This window comes from Lissotriton helveticus, chromosome 12 (genome assembly GCF_964261635.1).
Source record: "Lissotriton helveticus chromosome 12, aLisHel1.1, whole genome shotgun sequence".
NCBI lineage: Eukaryota > Metazoa > Chordata > Amphibia > Caudata > Salamandridae > Lissotriton > Lissotriton helveticus.
The window spans coordinates 274,107,039-274,122,725 of NC_136073.1; the positions used below are offsets into that span (position 1 = coordinate 274,107,039).

The window sequence follows — 15,687 nt, forward strand, 5'->3', positions numbered from 1 at the left end:
TGGGCAGCAAAATCAATAAGAAATCCAGCAGCATCTCTTGAAAGTCTTCCTGCTTACCCTGAATACCTGAAGTTTGTATACAGTTTTCCTGCATAGGAGAGCATTAGTTTCTTCAAAATCATTTTGGTGTGAGCAAAAGAATTACACTTTCAGTAAATCAGAGCACAGTTCTAATAAACATCATATTGCCTTACCATCTACGTGCTATCCCACTAGTATTTATTCTGCCCACTCCATGCTAATGTCATCCAGAGATGGCAGGACACACTCATTACAACAACAATAGCAAACTATTGTGAATGTACACAGTACAGAGAGCTACCATAAAGGTCTTGAAAAACAACAGCATTAGTGTGTCCATGCTGGACAGTTCTGTTCAAGAACAATGTTGATGAAAATAAACAAACATAACCCAACTTGACTGTGTGCTGCAGAAATGATGAACTGTGAACATGCAGAAGGAAACATCCATTTTGAACAAGATGGTGTTGAGGCCCAACTGAGGCCTAGTTAGTATAAATGAAAAAATGATTTCTTACACAGCATAGCAAATTTCTTTCGAATACAACGCCACATGTCAGTGTGTACATGTAAACATTAGGGTAAATCCGCGTTCTGCACATTGTTAATAATGCACAAAAATATAAACTGCATATAAACTCCAACTCCGCCCTCTAAATGCACTATAATCACTAAAACCCACAATTAATCTAATAGTATAACAGTCTGCAACACTTTCTTCCGCAAATACCATAAATTTGCTCTAATTCACAGACAACATTGATAGCGATAAGTACAAGAGGACCCTGCTGTGGCTTGGCTTAGTACTAGCCAAATGGGATATTACGCAGGAAAGCATTCGTTTCTGCAAAATAATCCTGGTGTGAGCAAAAGAATTAAACTTCCAGCAAAGCAGAGCACAGTTCTAATAAATGTCATATTGCCTTACCATCTAAGTACTATCCCACTACATAAATATTGATTCTGCTCGCTCCATGGAAATGTCATTAGAGATGGCAGAACAAACTAGTTACAAGAACAACAGCAGACTGTTATGAATAAATGCAGTGAGCTACCAGAAAAATAGCAACATTACTGTTTCTTTGTTGGAAAGTTTTCTTCAAGAACAGCAAGAACAAGGTCAATGGAAATAAACCTAACTGCTTGACTGTGTGCTGCAGAAAGGATGAAAAGTTAACATGCAAAAAGACATCCGTTTAGAACAAGGTGGCGTTGAGGCCTGACTGAGGACTAGTTAGCAAAAGCCAGAAGAATGTACTTTTGCAAGTAAAAGCAAATTAGTTTCAAACGCAATAGCACCAAGCCAGTTTGTACATGTAAATTCGAGAGTAAATCCACGTTCTGCACAGTGTTAATAATGCACAAAAATATGAACTGCACAAAATCTATAATAAATTCATACTTAAAGTGGTATTGGCAGAACTCAAAACTAACTTGAGGGACGCAAGGGTGTCTCAAGGATCCAAAAATCAAATGTATTACAGAAAAAAAAACGTAATGTTAGATCTAAACCAAGCTCATAAAACGGAAAATATATCTGCTATCTTTCAGCTTAATTTGAGCCGGAGCTATCCGGTGCTAAGCACCGGCACTTAATTGGTTTCCGGTGCTTGGCACCGGCAGCTAATTGTCAACACCACACTTGGGGCAGTCTGCCACAAGGTGGCGCTGCTCATGTACTTTAGGGATGAGCAGTATAAAAGTTCTTTAGGAAAACAATGTACATAAAAAATACCAATACCTGCCTCCCCAACCATTCCTTTAGCGGCCTGGAATAATCTGAACTGTCGCATTTACATACGATAGAGATGGTTACAAGTTGTTTTGGCTGTGATGACAGGGGCGATGGGTGGTGCAAGCTGCAGTGGCTTTCTGGTCAGAGCTCTAGCACTTAATATTTTACAATTTAAGCACTTTGAATTAAAGCAGACAAATCGATCTACTGTCGCAACGTAAGTCATGGGGGGGGGTAATTTATCGTGGCAGCCAATGTTTTCCTTTGGGATATGGTTACAGTTATAAAAATTAATCCAAGTGGGTGTTTCTGGGTTCGGGGGTTACATATGACAAGGAATCCCTCAAGTTAGACTAATTGGCTGGGTTGCACTTGTGAAGAATTAAGTGTGTTGGGTGGGGGGGGAGCGCCAAGCAGTATTACACTACCCACTTAGGCGGTAGATTACCAATTTTTAACAAGCTCTTCTACCTACTGTTTTGGCTTCACATTCCCACAGCTTTCTGATGCCTGCTGGGAGCCCCGTATGATTACATTGGTTTAGGTAACAGAGGCCTCTGTGCGAACTCTTCTCAAATATGTAAAGTAAACACCAAAGGGTTCACAATTTCCCCCTATGACCGTGTATCTTAGCTCCCTGAACACAGAGCACCTCTCACCCTGTGTAAACTACATTATCAGGCCCTTCCCTTTTCTCTGAAGAAAGCTAGACACACCCAAGCAAAACCGAGCCGGTTTGACCTGGTCTTCAGCTCAGGTCACATACATAGTGGAGGCGTTCACTTAACTGCATGTGACTAACCAGGACAATTCCACATGGGTGTGTGCCTCCAACTCCAGGAGGGTTGTCCATGAGCCGTCCTGATTTTATAATGGGATCAAACGGACTACAAATCCCAGAATTCAAAATAAAGTATCAAGACTGCCTGAGAGAGAGTCATGCATTGACCTGGAAACTTGAGAGCCCTGCTGAAATCCACACAATAACTTCAGATGAGATACACGTTTAGACCGCTGTGGAAAGCATGGGATAAGGGGAAAGGTTCAGCACACCTCAGATTAGTACCTATAGTAGTCCCAAAAAGAATGGGTGCACAATCTCCCGGTACCCAGCTGCCACATGTACCACCACGAGAATAAGAATAAAGAACAAAACATCTTAACTGACTTCTTGAACTTTTTGCTATTCAGTTATACTTTGAGGGGTGTTCTTCCCCAATTGGATCCAAAAATAAGGGCAGATGCAGGTACTGGAGGTATTGACTGAGAACATGATCTGTTGACTGGGTGTGAGTGTTTGATTGGTTCAGATGCTCCGTCCATCACCACCCCCTTTTGTACCGCTTTGGCCGCCATAAGTGTGGCAGGGTATGCTCAGACGTGAGTCCCTTGCTCACTTTGCCACTGGATTCAAGCAAGCTGGGCTGAAGAAGGCTGTAATGCCAGAAACCGGTCCTCGGAAGCTTGTTTCCGGTCCAGGGAAGGCATGGCTTGGCAGTTCGGGCTGGACTGTTCCCATGAGGCACAGGGTCAGACTGATTTGCATATAGCCATGTCTAAACTGGGGTGGCAGAGTGGGCTGAAGAACGGTGATGGATTAAACCCAGATCTTTTGACTGGGTGTGAGTGTTTGATTGGTTCAGATGCTCCGTCCATCACCACCACCCCCTTTTGTACGGCATTGACTGAGAACATGGCATGGTTCGTTTGTTGGTTTCAATATGTCATTGGTCCCCTGCTGTTCGTTATGCTATTTGGTAAAAATCTGAAAGCATCCTACCTCTTGTCAGTTTGAGTTTGTTTGAGTTTGTTGGCTAGTATACAGCCCCTCTTTTGCAGTTCAAACAAGGGCCCAGTGCCCCCACTAGAGCTTGAGGGCCGACCACAATTTACTCCTGTTGGTGAAACAAATGTCTAGTCTTCTCTTGTGGACACTCAATGGATGTCAATGAGAAATTCAAGATGGACAAGCATTCCAAGATCAAAGGACCTTTATTGCAAGCCTGAAATGCGGAGAGTATGCTCTGTGTAGGGGTTGACTTCATTTATCCGGGTATCCAGGATGTTTCCTGGTTGCTGATGAGATAAAGATGTTAGAATGCCACCTTCTTTTTATTCTTCAGAGCTAGAATATGATAGATTAAACCTGCCCAAAACATGATAATTATGCCTAGAAGTGTATAACAAGAAAATATTTGAGTAAATAAAAATAACAAAAAGATGACACATCGCACCTGTACTTGAAGAAGGACATTGTGCCTGATGTACTGATTTAATGGAGAAAGCAGACTGAACAATGGGTCTTAGAAAGGAGCCTGAAGGTACACATTAAGCAAATACATTTTTTATGGATTCCATTTTTATTGATTCCATTTTATAATGATTTGAAGCATAACAAATATGTTCTATTTAATACATTGTTGACTGATATTCATTACGGGTATCTGGACCTGGTAAGTGGTAATTGCATCGGGTGGCTGTTTTGAAAATGTGCCCTTCTTTAGATGCGCTTATTACAAGTTAAAGTTTAGACACTGGGATAGGTTATGGTTTGATCAAGAAAACTATCCAAGCAGAAGAGTTTACTTGAATACAATTTATACTATAGGCTTAGGACGGGTTCCAGACAGTTGTATAGATGTAGCACCCCACTGGGAACTGTTCTTCCTCGCTCTAGTATTTCTCCCCTGAAGCTACCAAGGGAACTCTGCAAAACAGCACACACATTCCAACTTGCACAATACACTTCAGAGAGCATTCATACCAAGACAAAGGACAGCGCACAGGACCACTGAAGACGGGGAAAAAAGTTACCCACGTTGCTTATCAGAAACTCAGTGACAAAGTATTTTTTTTAATACATTTGTATGATTCATGTCTCTGCTATCAAGGATTCATCCATATTGGAAAATGTGTCTTTCAAAACCCTCTAGCCCAACAGAGCTGCTAACAAATTCTCAGACAAAGTAAAGCCAATGCTGGCCCTCTGCATCTCCTATTGGCTCTCCATAAACTCCCTTAACCCTCTGCTCATCTGACACCCCCTTTAAGCTCTAATTATTCAGAAGAGTTCAAGACTTGGAGGGTTCAACAACTTCTTAAATACACATTTACCAGTAGTTGACTTGGAGCCTCCATTCAATACATCTTCCAAAATACGCAATTGTGGGCTATTTTTGAATTGGTACAACAGATCCCTCCACTCCGGTGGCCTGCCCCTTCTTTTCGAATGGATCTCGTCCATGGAAAGCATCTCTAACCCCTACTAAGCCCTGCACTCAAGGTGAAGGGTTCTTTTATACCAGGGTGAGTGCTGCTCATTTTTCATCATACCAGCATGGCATGTATCTGGACCTTCCTCGCAATTACCTTGGCACTTGAAATGTGATGACCATATTATCTCTCCATCAAAGGCCCCTGGAGCAAAGAAATGAGTTTAAAGAGCTTCACCTGGCACACAAAACAATCCTTGATTTGGTCCAAGGCTACCTCTCAACGTTTCCTCTGTTATAAGCGCACAAGTCTGGCACCCTCGCGTCTCCAGAGTGTCTTTGCGGTGTTAAGGTCATGACTATAAAGAGAGATTGTCTGTTATCTCTAGCCCTGCAAAGCTGGTACTGGTTACAGGCCGTCACTATTAAAAAAAAAAAACAGAATGATAAATAAATGTCTTTCGTCCAACTCCCACAGAACTATGCCCATACAACATTGAAAGTATTGATGCACCTAAGAAAGTCCCACCATACTGCCAACACAGGAGGCTTCAAATTCTGAACCCATCTCCCTAGGCACTCCTGCCGGGAATCTAACCCTCTAACTCCATAAAGGGACCGGAAACCTATTAGTCTTGAAAAGTGCTGAGACCAAGTTTTATTATGTTTGGAATTTAGTTCCAATCACTACATTCGCTTCCCGATATAATAACATTAATCTTGCCACCTAAACGGGATCATTGAAAATTTCCCGACATGGTGAGCTAGTTTATTTATCAATCTCCGGTGTATTTGAATATCTCTACATTCTATTCCAATATTGTTCTTTTTAGACTGTCACCAAATCTGCCTGTGGGATGTGTCTTGAGTCCAGATTATAATTTCTGCAACTCTTAGAACATAACTCCCACTTTTCCCTAACCTCCACTGCTGTAAATCACACTTGTAACTCATCTGGTTAAATTGTTTAGATTTCCTAGTATCCCGGCTCGGATCTGAATTTTATCCATAGACCTGGCTATTCGGCTAATCAACTGGATCCTGCCAGTGCCTGGATGCCCTCACGGGTGATAAGAAGTGCTCTATAAATCTACAGATTGATTGAATGATCCAGTCCTTTGCCTCATTTCTATTACCTATCCAGACTTATAATAACTCGAATTGAGCCAAATAATAATAGATATTATTGTGCAAGATGGACCAAGTTTAATATTAAACACCTTCATATAACCTGTCTTTTACTGCTAGAAGCCAGGAGGAGATTCTTATAACCTTTATATCTCTCAGTTTCAATAAGAACGAAGAAAAGTAATTTTCATTTTCAAATAAAAATGCAGTCTGAAAATCCTGCACTTGAACTTCAACGCTTGTAATCCTTTGCGTCAAAAATTCACTTTTTTTGTATAGGAACATAATCAGGTGATGTTTGTTCTTTTAAGGTTGTGTGTAACCATGTCTCAGTTGGTGTTGATATAGTTTGTACTAATGATGTGCAATTGTTGTATTACGGACCGTTTGGTCTAATAAACTATTATTGTTACTAAAATGCAAAGACATACAAGCAGTGCCAAAGCTAATAATTACATAGAAAAACATTGCACGGTTGCCAAGGCCAGATTAATTGTTTTAGAAGCATATATACTAAATAAATGTGCATTTAAAAAATAAAGAAAAATGGAAATTAAAATAAACGAGAGATGAAAGGAGAGGTTGACCAACGACCCTTTTCACTAAAGTGCACTAACTTTTAGTTATATGTGCACTTGCAGTCAAGCAAAATACCATCACTCAAAAGAGCCAGTGACTGAAGTGTACCGGCCCGTTATCTCATTCTTTGTGTAAAATGCATGAAAGCAAAATGTGACTAGCAATTTAACAAACCAGCTAATCAAAAGGTCCTCTACGTATGGTTATGTGTGTGTGTGTGTTTTTATTTATGCTTTTTTTAAGCATGAGGCTAGTGAAATGCCTAAAGCTATTTCTAGGCCTAAAGATATGACTGGACATGCCTCTGCCTTCTGGCGAGTCATGGCATTCAATCTGTGTATGTGAAGTCCCTCAATGTGATACCCAATTCTGAACATTTCTATATACACAAAGCATTGTGATAATTGCTATCCAAATTGTGTTACAATTAATTTGATTGGATGTTCAGTTCTCCACACAGGAAGAGGACACTATGCCGGGCTCGGGGTTCAAATCGGAGCGACTGCGAGTCAATTTACGCCTCACTATCAACCGCCTAAAGCTACTGGAGAAGAAGAAAAGTGAGTATCCATGGTGGGTTCGTTGTGGACTTGAGTACCAGGTACAAGAAGCTAGAGGTGCCCAGAATGAGTGTATCTACCAATGAAGGTCTTCAGAGGGGCAAAGCTGCACAAAAAAAGATGTGCAAAGAGGAGAGCAGGTAAACAGATGATTTCAAAGGGAGGTACATGTAGAGGAGTATGAAGGAGTAGAACATAATGTGTAGAAAGATCTCACGTGCAGATAACAATGTGTGGAGTTAGAGATGCACGGAAAGGGTGAGAAGGGTATTTGGGCTGTACACAGAGGATGAGGTGATGAAAACAAAGTCAGTACTGTTGTGGGTGTTTTCAGAAAAGAGCACAGCATGGTTAAGAAGAAGCTAGAGCACAGAATCTGTATCCTAAAAATACCCACCGTTCTCTGAGAAATCTGGCCTTTGGTAAGGGTGTGAATAAAGCAATAACTGGAACCTCAAATAATCAAGACCCTAGAGATCAAAGAAGCAATTGGAACCAGCTATGGCCTTATTCTTGCACTCCTGTTCCAAGAAACCTTTTCAAATGGGCAGTGTTATCATGTGTTGCTATCTGCTAAGAGACAACTCGCAACAAAAAGTGAGATGAGCAGTAAACCTGAACCCCCCTCATACCATCACTGCAAGCTCTGGGACTGGTTTAACAGTATTTGCATTGTGCTATTCCATTGTATACAATCATTCCACGGACATCAAATCTTATATCTGATCTCACCTGCAATACAATCTCATTGCAATATTTTGTGCGTAAAACGAACTGCCCTACACCGATGAAAGAAAGCCTCTGTTTCCCCTTTGACACAAGATCGTAAGCCAGATCTCTGACCGGAGCTAGGGCACTGCGTCACTTTCTTAAGCTGCCCATCCTCAACCACCATCCAGGTCACCATTCTCACAGTTCTACATAATAACCCCGCTGCCCTTCCTGAATGTCACCTAAACAAGTTCCGAGTTCTCAGGTGAAGTTATAGTACTCAGGAGGGGTGATAACACATCATATAATCTAACTGTGGTTTCCAGACTGATTCGAACTTGGGATGTTCACCCTTCACATTGGCAGTTGGCCATTCTGTCACAAAGATGTCCAAAGCCAAGTGTGTCACTGAGCTAGGGATGGAAACTTCTGCTCTTTCCACCAAGCAGCGCTAGTTAATTTAGTAACCTGTAGACATTGTCAAATAACATACCTGTCCAGGTAGGTCATCATGGAACATCCAGGAGGTCTGAGCCCCAGCAATTACAAGGCTGGAGCCTTGGTCAGAGGATACCCTACCATGTCATTGATGGCCCCTGGATCTTCTGCCAGTACTTTGTGAGCTTCGGAAAGATTCACTAAATGTGCAACAAGTCACGCTTCTGTTGACAGCCCCTTCAACAGTTTAAGCTAGCGGCTAGGAACATATGAGGCACTCTTATCTGGGATGTAGTGCCACTTCTACAGTGATTAGTTTCTACAGAGACAGAGTTCTGAATATCTCACCCTACAACTTCCCATTCCGTGCAGAAGATCTTCCTTTGAAGGCAGCGGCGGCTCCTCCGTTATGGCGGAGGAGTGTCGTCCTACCTGCTGCGAGTGCAGCATGCACGCACATTAATTAAAAAATGGTTATAAGTCCCATTTAATTAAAATGTGTCCTGATGTTACAGAGCGAGGGCAAGGGGCAGGGCTGATTAGTGCAATTGCACTGTTACTTCCACCCCCTGCCAGTGCGCATGTCAGATTGGCTGGCTGCCTACAGCTGACCAATCTGACATGCGCACTTCAGAGGCTGCAATCCCAAGGCTGAGGGATTGCAGCTGCCGGCCCCCAGCCTCAAAATAAGCACCAGGTTAACCTGCTCCAGCCAATCCTGGCGCTGTACTGTAGCTCTGGGATTGGTTGGTTCACTTTTCCACAAGGGAAGAAGTCCTTCCCTTTCTGCCGGACTCTCCCTCGTCACCGCCGAGGAGAACAGAGGAGCCATGGGGCCCTGTGTGCCAGCGCAACAAATATGGTGAGTTTATTGGGCATGGCACACCACCATATTTTAATGTTGCCAGCCACTACTGTTTGAAGGGTGTTTTACCACTTTGTTCCAAATCTTTATTGAATGTTTAAATACATCATGCACAGAGTATGCAGCATAAACACATAAATGTCAGCTTAAAGGAAAGAACCAAACAGAACGCATACAGGTACATCATTATATGACAACCAATGCAGATACTATTTCCATCCCTTAACTTGCAGTCGTAACAGACCAAATAAAAAGGGTTAAAAGAATATCAGAGAGTGCCGCCCATTAATGGCAGAAATTACCTATGAGAAAGAGAACGACAAATCTATACTATGGCCAGTCCGACCCTGGTGGGTCATATCAAAAGGAAAGGGTATAGAAGAGCCGAGTGATATAAAGGCATTAAAATATATGTAACAGAATGCTAAACTGTGGGTCTACGACTGGTGTGTAAAAATATGTGGACGGGCCCTAGGATGTCGCTCTTTGAACAACTAAATGGCAAGTCAGTAGTGTCTTCTTCTCCCATAGAAAATAAACCAGAGACACCTCATTTACAAGTCTAAGAGAGTATGTAACTTGTCAAAAGCAGAAACAGTGTCGGCCTGCACTCAAGAAAAAGTTGGAAGTCTGGAAATTAGACTATTATTCTCATTCATGAATAAGGGGCCCCATATGTCAGTAAGTATGTGTTCATAGTCGTTCAACCGATAGATCAAACGTTCATATGCAGATTCAGTGCCATGCTCTCCCCCCAGTCCGCCTGAGTTGGAACATTGGGCGTAGACCCCCGATGGAGCATGCAAAGTTTGGCTGCTGACAAAATGGAGAAAAGCCTGTGGAATTTGTGCGAGATGAGAGTTGGCAATCCCTGGGATTTACCAGCGGAGGTTGGAGGGGAGCGGTATAGCCAAGCATGTCTCATATAAGGCGATCAACCCCATCCCAGAAAGTCTTGAGCGCAGGGCAGGACCAGAGAATGCATATTATGTCGCAGCCCGGGCCATGGCCATGTCAACAATCCGACGTAGGAATCAATTGTGCACTGTGTAAGATATTCTTCCACTTTGTTTTAGATGTTGCCTGAGGGGTGGGTGTGGATTCTCAGAGAAGTTTGTATGTTTTAGAAATTAACTCTTTAGCTAATAAAAGCATCGAAAACAGGGTTTCAAGTGGCAAATTCGTTCTTATAGATGTGCTCTTAATCATTGGTTGCAACAGCTAGTTTCTAATCTGAGTTTAATGTAAATTTCATTTAAAGAGAAGCCAAGTTTATATTGTAATTCACTTTAGCCAAATCCTGACTATGCATGAAATATAAAAAAAGAGGGCTCCTGTTTAGGTTTAGAAAAAAACTGTAAAATTATTTTTTTATCACTTGAGATTTAATGAGAAATTCACATATGTCATTTTTACACAGACTTCAGAGATGCCAACGTGTGTTGATATTCTCTCTCAAATAGCAGCTTTTATGTTAACTACATCTCAGTGGGTCCATGTCAGCAGTATTCCTCAGTGTGCCCAAATACCCTCTCTGAAACTCACAACCTTAGCCTTCTGTGCTAACTTCACTTCCATCTCCAGTATTGATTCCACAGGAAGTAACAGTCATGCTTTCAGAAGATTTCTAGTTTGACGTCCAAATCGTGTTGAAGTCATGGCAGGCACTTGTTCAGATCCTGTTAGATGTTACGGAACCCCCTCAGGTCTGCCAATCCTTCCATCAGGTTTACTCTGATGAGCGTTTTGGGTGATATTCGTGGCTCAACTCTCGCCAAGACCATAGTTGGAGGGACTCCGGTGTACTGATTTTTTAGCTTTGCAGTGTTCTTGAAGAAGCACAGCATATATGTCTGTGCCTCTTTCTTCTGTTTCATTCCTGGCAACAGCTTAATTTCCCTTGAGCCACATACAGTTGTGCACCTGTGGCAGTAGGCATCAATCACATCTCGCGGCCATCACAGTCACCCAGGAGCAATCTTTAGATTCCCAATGGAGTTCCAAGTCAGGATGTTGCATTGTTCTGCAGTGAAGGCATATGAGCCCGACATATGCTTTATAAAGTCTTCCTTTGAGTGTCCCCATGCGTTGCTCGTGCACCCTCCAAAGAACAGTTAGCATCCTGTTGGGGCCAAGATGCTGTTGAATCACCCTCCACCTATAATTTTCATGCTTTGGAAGTCTTGCAGGCCCTCAGTCACCTCCAAGCCCTCTGTTCTCAACATCTTTTACCTGTGAAAGCATCAGAAGGCAGGCTGCTTGTGCCTCCCCTCACCTAATGCTGCCCCACACTTCCAGGTGGCATGACAGTCCAGCCAAACTGGTTCCTGGGGGTAGAGAGGATCCATGCTTCTCCAGGCTGATGACACTCCCTATGAGGACCCACTCTTCTCTCCAGGCCAATGATTCTCACTATGGGGCTCACAGCCATGCCTCTGCTTCACCGCCTGGTGGCAGGTGCCATCTTCAAACCGCCCCTCCGGTAACAAGGTCAAGTATTCGCTCTCATCTCCTCGGGTGATGATTCAAGCCTTGGTTCCGTCTCCCCAGGCCATGCACTCAAGAGCATCATTCTTTAATCATCTGTGTTCCGTTTTCGTCCAAACATCACGGGAACACTCATTCCCAGGAGTGGTTGCGGAATGGTCTGTTGCCTTCAGCACCATTGTGGTTCCACCCTGGAGTGTTTTTCACTAAAGTGGTGCCCCTCAGTGAATGTACTCGATCCCTTTCAAAGCTGTTTCAGACTCCATATTATTTTGGGCACTGGCAGGCTCCATCGTGAGTTGAGTATTTTTTTTTTTAATAATATTTTATTGAAACAAAAGGCAGAGTCAGCATCTAGTAGTCATTTGATACCTTACAGAATCAATACAATGGGCATTACATAATAAAAACATAGTATATCAAGGATTATTGTGGCGTAGGGGTCCAGCCCTGTCCATGGCCATATCAGCTGTGGGGGAACTACAGATCTCACCCCTATACGTATTCCAATGTCCCCATTTCTTGGGACACCCCCTGACCTTATACACAGTTTTCTTCGCAAGCATACATCTGTCCATCTCCGCCACCCATCCCACCAGTAGTGGCCTTTGTGGGGCGCCCCATTGCATTGCCACTGCGCGCTTTACCAGCAGAAAACCCAAAGCCACCCACTGGAGCTCTATTTCCGTCAGGTCTGTGGCGCCCCATATGTTGAGGAGCCCTCCTTTAGGTGACAGAGGGACGGGCTTTCCCAGTGCATCTTTCATTTTTCGGGTCGCTCTCTCCCATAGTTGCTGAATTACAGAACAGTCCCACAGGATATGATAAAAGGAGCCTGTGAGTCCGCATCCTCGGAGACATAGATCGTCAGGACGCCTGCCTATCCTAGCCAAGAGGGGAGCAGACATATATGTCCTATGTAGGACTTTCAGCTGGATCAATCTGAAACGATGATTGATCGCCGTTTCCCTGGGGGACATCAGTGCCGACCGCCATTCGTCATCCTCTAGGTGTCCCATGTCCCTTTGCCACTTGTCTCGTAGGGTCTGGAAGGAGTCGGGCATGTTGTTGCATAGTTTGCGATAGGTGCATGATATCGCATTTGTCTGAAGGGGCTCTGAAAGCAATCTGTCGTCAAGGGGTGAGGCCACCGCAAGGGAGGAAAGATCAGATATGTTCGTGAGAATAGCATGCTTAATTTGGAGGTATCGGAAGGCGTGAGTTGAGTTTTGACTGATGTTCTTATTGTTTGCTATCCAATTCTTCATTTGCCAACTTGACTTGGGCTATGCCACATTCCAGTCTTTCCTGTGTATGAGGTAAGTATGAAGGTATCCAGTGTGGAAGAGTTGGAGGAACTATAGTGCTTGGGAGTGGTGGAGTAACATTTGAGCAGATAGGGGATTCAATGGAGTACCCAGGAGATGGGGATTTCAGGGCTCAGGACATATCTGAGCATGGTCACAAAACACAAAATAAGCAGACTGCCTAAATGGAAAGGAAATTGCACAACATAGAGAGGGAGCTTGTGTAACTGCAATGAGAGGTTGTGAGGTCTACTACGGACAGACCCGAAGGGACTACAAACCAAGTAGGGACATAGATCTCATTTAAAAAGAATACCTGGAACCAGAACTGAGCAATGCCAAAGAGTGGAGGCGGGGATTAGATATAGAGAGGGTTCTGGTGAGGCACAGGAAACAACTATGCAATGGCACAGAATTGTGAGACTATGAAACCAAATGCAAAGCAATGGGCTTTAGAATTATATACAGAGTATTCTGAAGTGCTAACTTTTTCATACAATCAGTAAGCAATCTGAGGCACCTGCTGTGCATATTTCTTCTCACCTTTTCTGTTCTCTTTTCTTTCCCTAGCCGAGCTCGCACAGAAGGCAAGGAAAGAAATAGCAGATTATCTAACAATTGGAAAGCATGAACGAGCTCGCATCCGTGTTGAGCACATCATCCGAGAGGACTACCTGGTGGAGGCCATGGAAATACTTGAGCTGTACTGCGATCTGCTTTTGACTAGATATGGACTGATTCTGAACATGAAGTAAGACCTTCAATATTGTGTTTTCTGTTATAGTACAGAGTGTGATCTTCATAATCGCATAATCGGTTGAATATATGAACCAATTTGTTGGAGGATCCTTTAAGGAATTAAACAAATAGAAGAGAAATGAATGAATTATCTTGGGGTTATCACATCAGGTGTAGAATGAGCAATGATGAAGTAATATATTGGCAAGGATCTTGGTGCGTGAAGGAGAGTGCCGGTAAAGTCAAGGCAGGAGTGAGTATCCTGGTGTTGGTTGGAGTAGGTAAGAGAAGATATCATAGATCTAGGAAGAGGGGTGTAGCTTAACGGCAATAAGTCAGAGGTCATGTTGTTTGGCAAAGCCACCGAACATTGGACCCAGGAGTGGTGGCCTGAACAGTTGGGCGACTGTCCAGCCCCTAAGGAATCAGTACGAAATCTGGGCTTTCACATGGACAACAAACTTTCCATGAAGACCCAAATAAATCACATTTTAGGAACCTGTTTTGGAATTATGCGTAGTTTGCGTAAAATTTTCAAGTGGATCCCTGCCGAAGCATGACAACCCTTAGTACAGGGTCTTATTATAAATAGGCTAGACTACGGGAACTCGCTACTACTCGCTATAAATGAGCATCACAGTAAAAAACTACAGGTCCTACAAAACACTGCAGCGCGACTCGTCTTAGATCTACCTCGAAGGTCACCATCTGGCCCGTGCCTCAGAAGCCTACATTGGCTGCCTGTAAAAAAGCGAATCATGTTCAAAACATTATGTATATTATTGTATGGGAAAGGTCCAAAATACTGGTCCCATAAACTCACTTGGTACACGCCAAGTAGGCAACTCAGATCAAGTACGGAATCACTGCTCACCCCGCTGAGAATTTAAACCGCCAGAAACGGGGGTCGTGCTTTTTCCTTTCTGGCCCCTTCCCTTTGGAACAAACTCCCCCTGAACTTGCACATCACCTCAGAACACATCTGTTTCCGCAAAAAACTCAAAACCTGGCTTTTCTGCTAACCCAGCTGCCCACCCCCAGTCAGAGCCGTCTGCAAGCGCCATGACACTCCTTGAACGTGATATGTGCGTGGTACAAATGTTTAGTCTTGACTTGACTTGACTAGATGAAAATACAGAAAATATAAATCCTAATGCATGTTAATTTGGCTTGAGATTTTGGCAATGTTTCCGGGCACTAAAGAATTAATTGACGGCTGTACATGAAAGGGGGCTGCAGGGTGGTGGCGTATGTTCTCAATTAGCTTGAACTGATACTTTGACTGTACTGATGGTCTAAAAATTATTGGACAGTATGCCTAATGTATTTTTGTTCCTTTAGAAGTATTAACTTGTGCATTCTATCATATATATTTTCTTTGTGGTTGCTTGGGTTTTGGTTTGATGAAGACAGTTTGATTCTTACTTGCTCAGTCCATCTCAAAGAAAGCATGTGTCCCATAAGTAACAGTATTGTGTCTGAAAAATATGTTTGTCATAAGCACTGTAATTGGATCGTTACCCTTTAAGAACACGAGTGAAAGCTGGAACCTTTAATGGCTGAGCAGTAATTTGTCGGAGTGTAGGAGTAAGTGTAGTTGACCGGAAGTGGTGGCTGGAAAAAACTCATGGTTGATACTTCTTGGACAACAGCTGATTTATTGGTGGTATGCATGAGTGGAGTGAAGTAATGGCAACGAGGCTGAGTTTGTGGTAGTGTGGATAACTTGAAGGGTTTGGAAATTACTTGGTATAAGTGGGTAATGTGACGGAGATGAGTTAAAGGTGATGAAAAAGTGAATGGGATGGTCACTGAGTGGGAGGTATGTAATTGGGTGAGAGTAGAGATGTATTGTAATGTGGGAGAGGGAATGAGTAGGAAGTGATTATGTTGGAAGAAGTCAGGC

The 15,687-nt window shown here is 43.0% G+C and overlaps 1 protein-coding gene across 1 annotated transcript in view; it reads left to right on the forward strand.

Moving 5' to 3' along the window:
* Window positions 1-15,687, forward strand: part of LOC144797734 (IST1 homolog) — a 221,275-nt gene that overhangs the window by 90,426 nt on the left and 115,162 nt on the right. Inside the window, exons 2-3 of the mRNA XM_078668476.1 lie at window positions 7,124-7,235; window positions 13,614-13,794. Coding sequence (XP_078524602.1) covers window positions 7,148-7,235; window positions 13,614-13,794 — 269 coding nt within the window. The 5' untranslated portion in view covers window positions 7,124-7,147. The remainder of the gene's footprint in view (window positions 1-7,123; window positions 7,236-13,613; window positions 13,795-15,687) is intronic.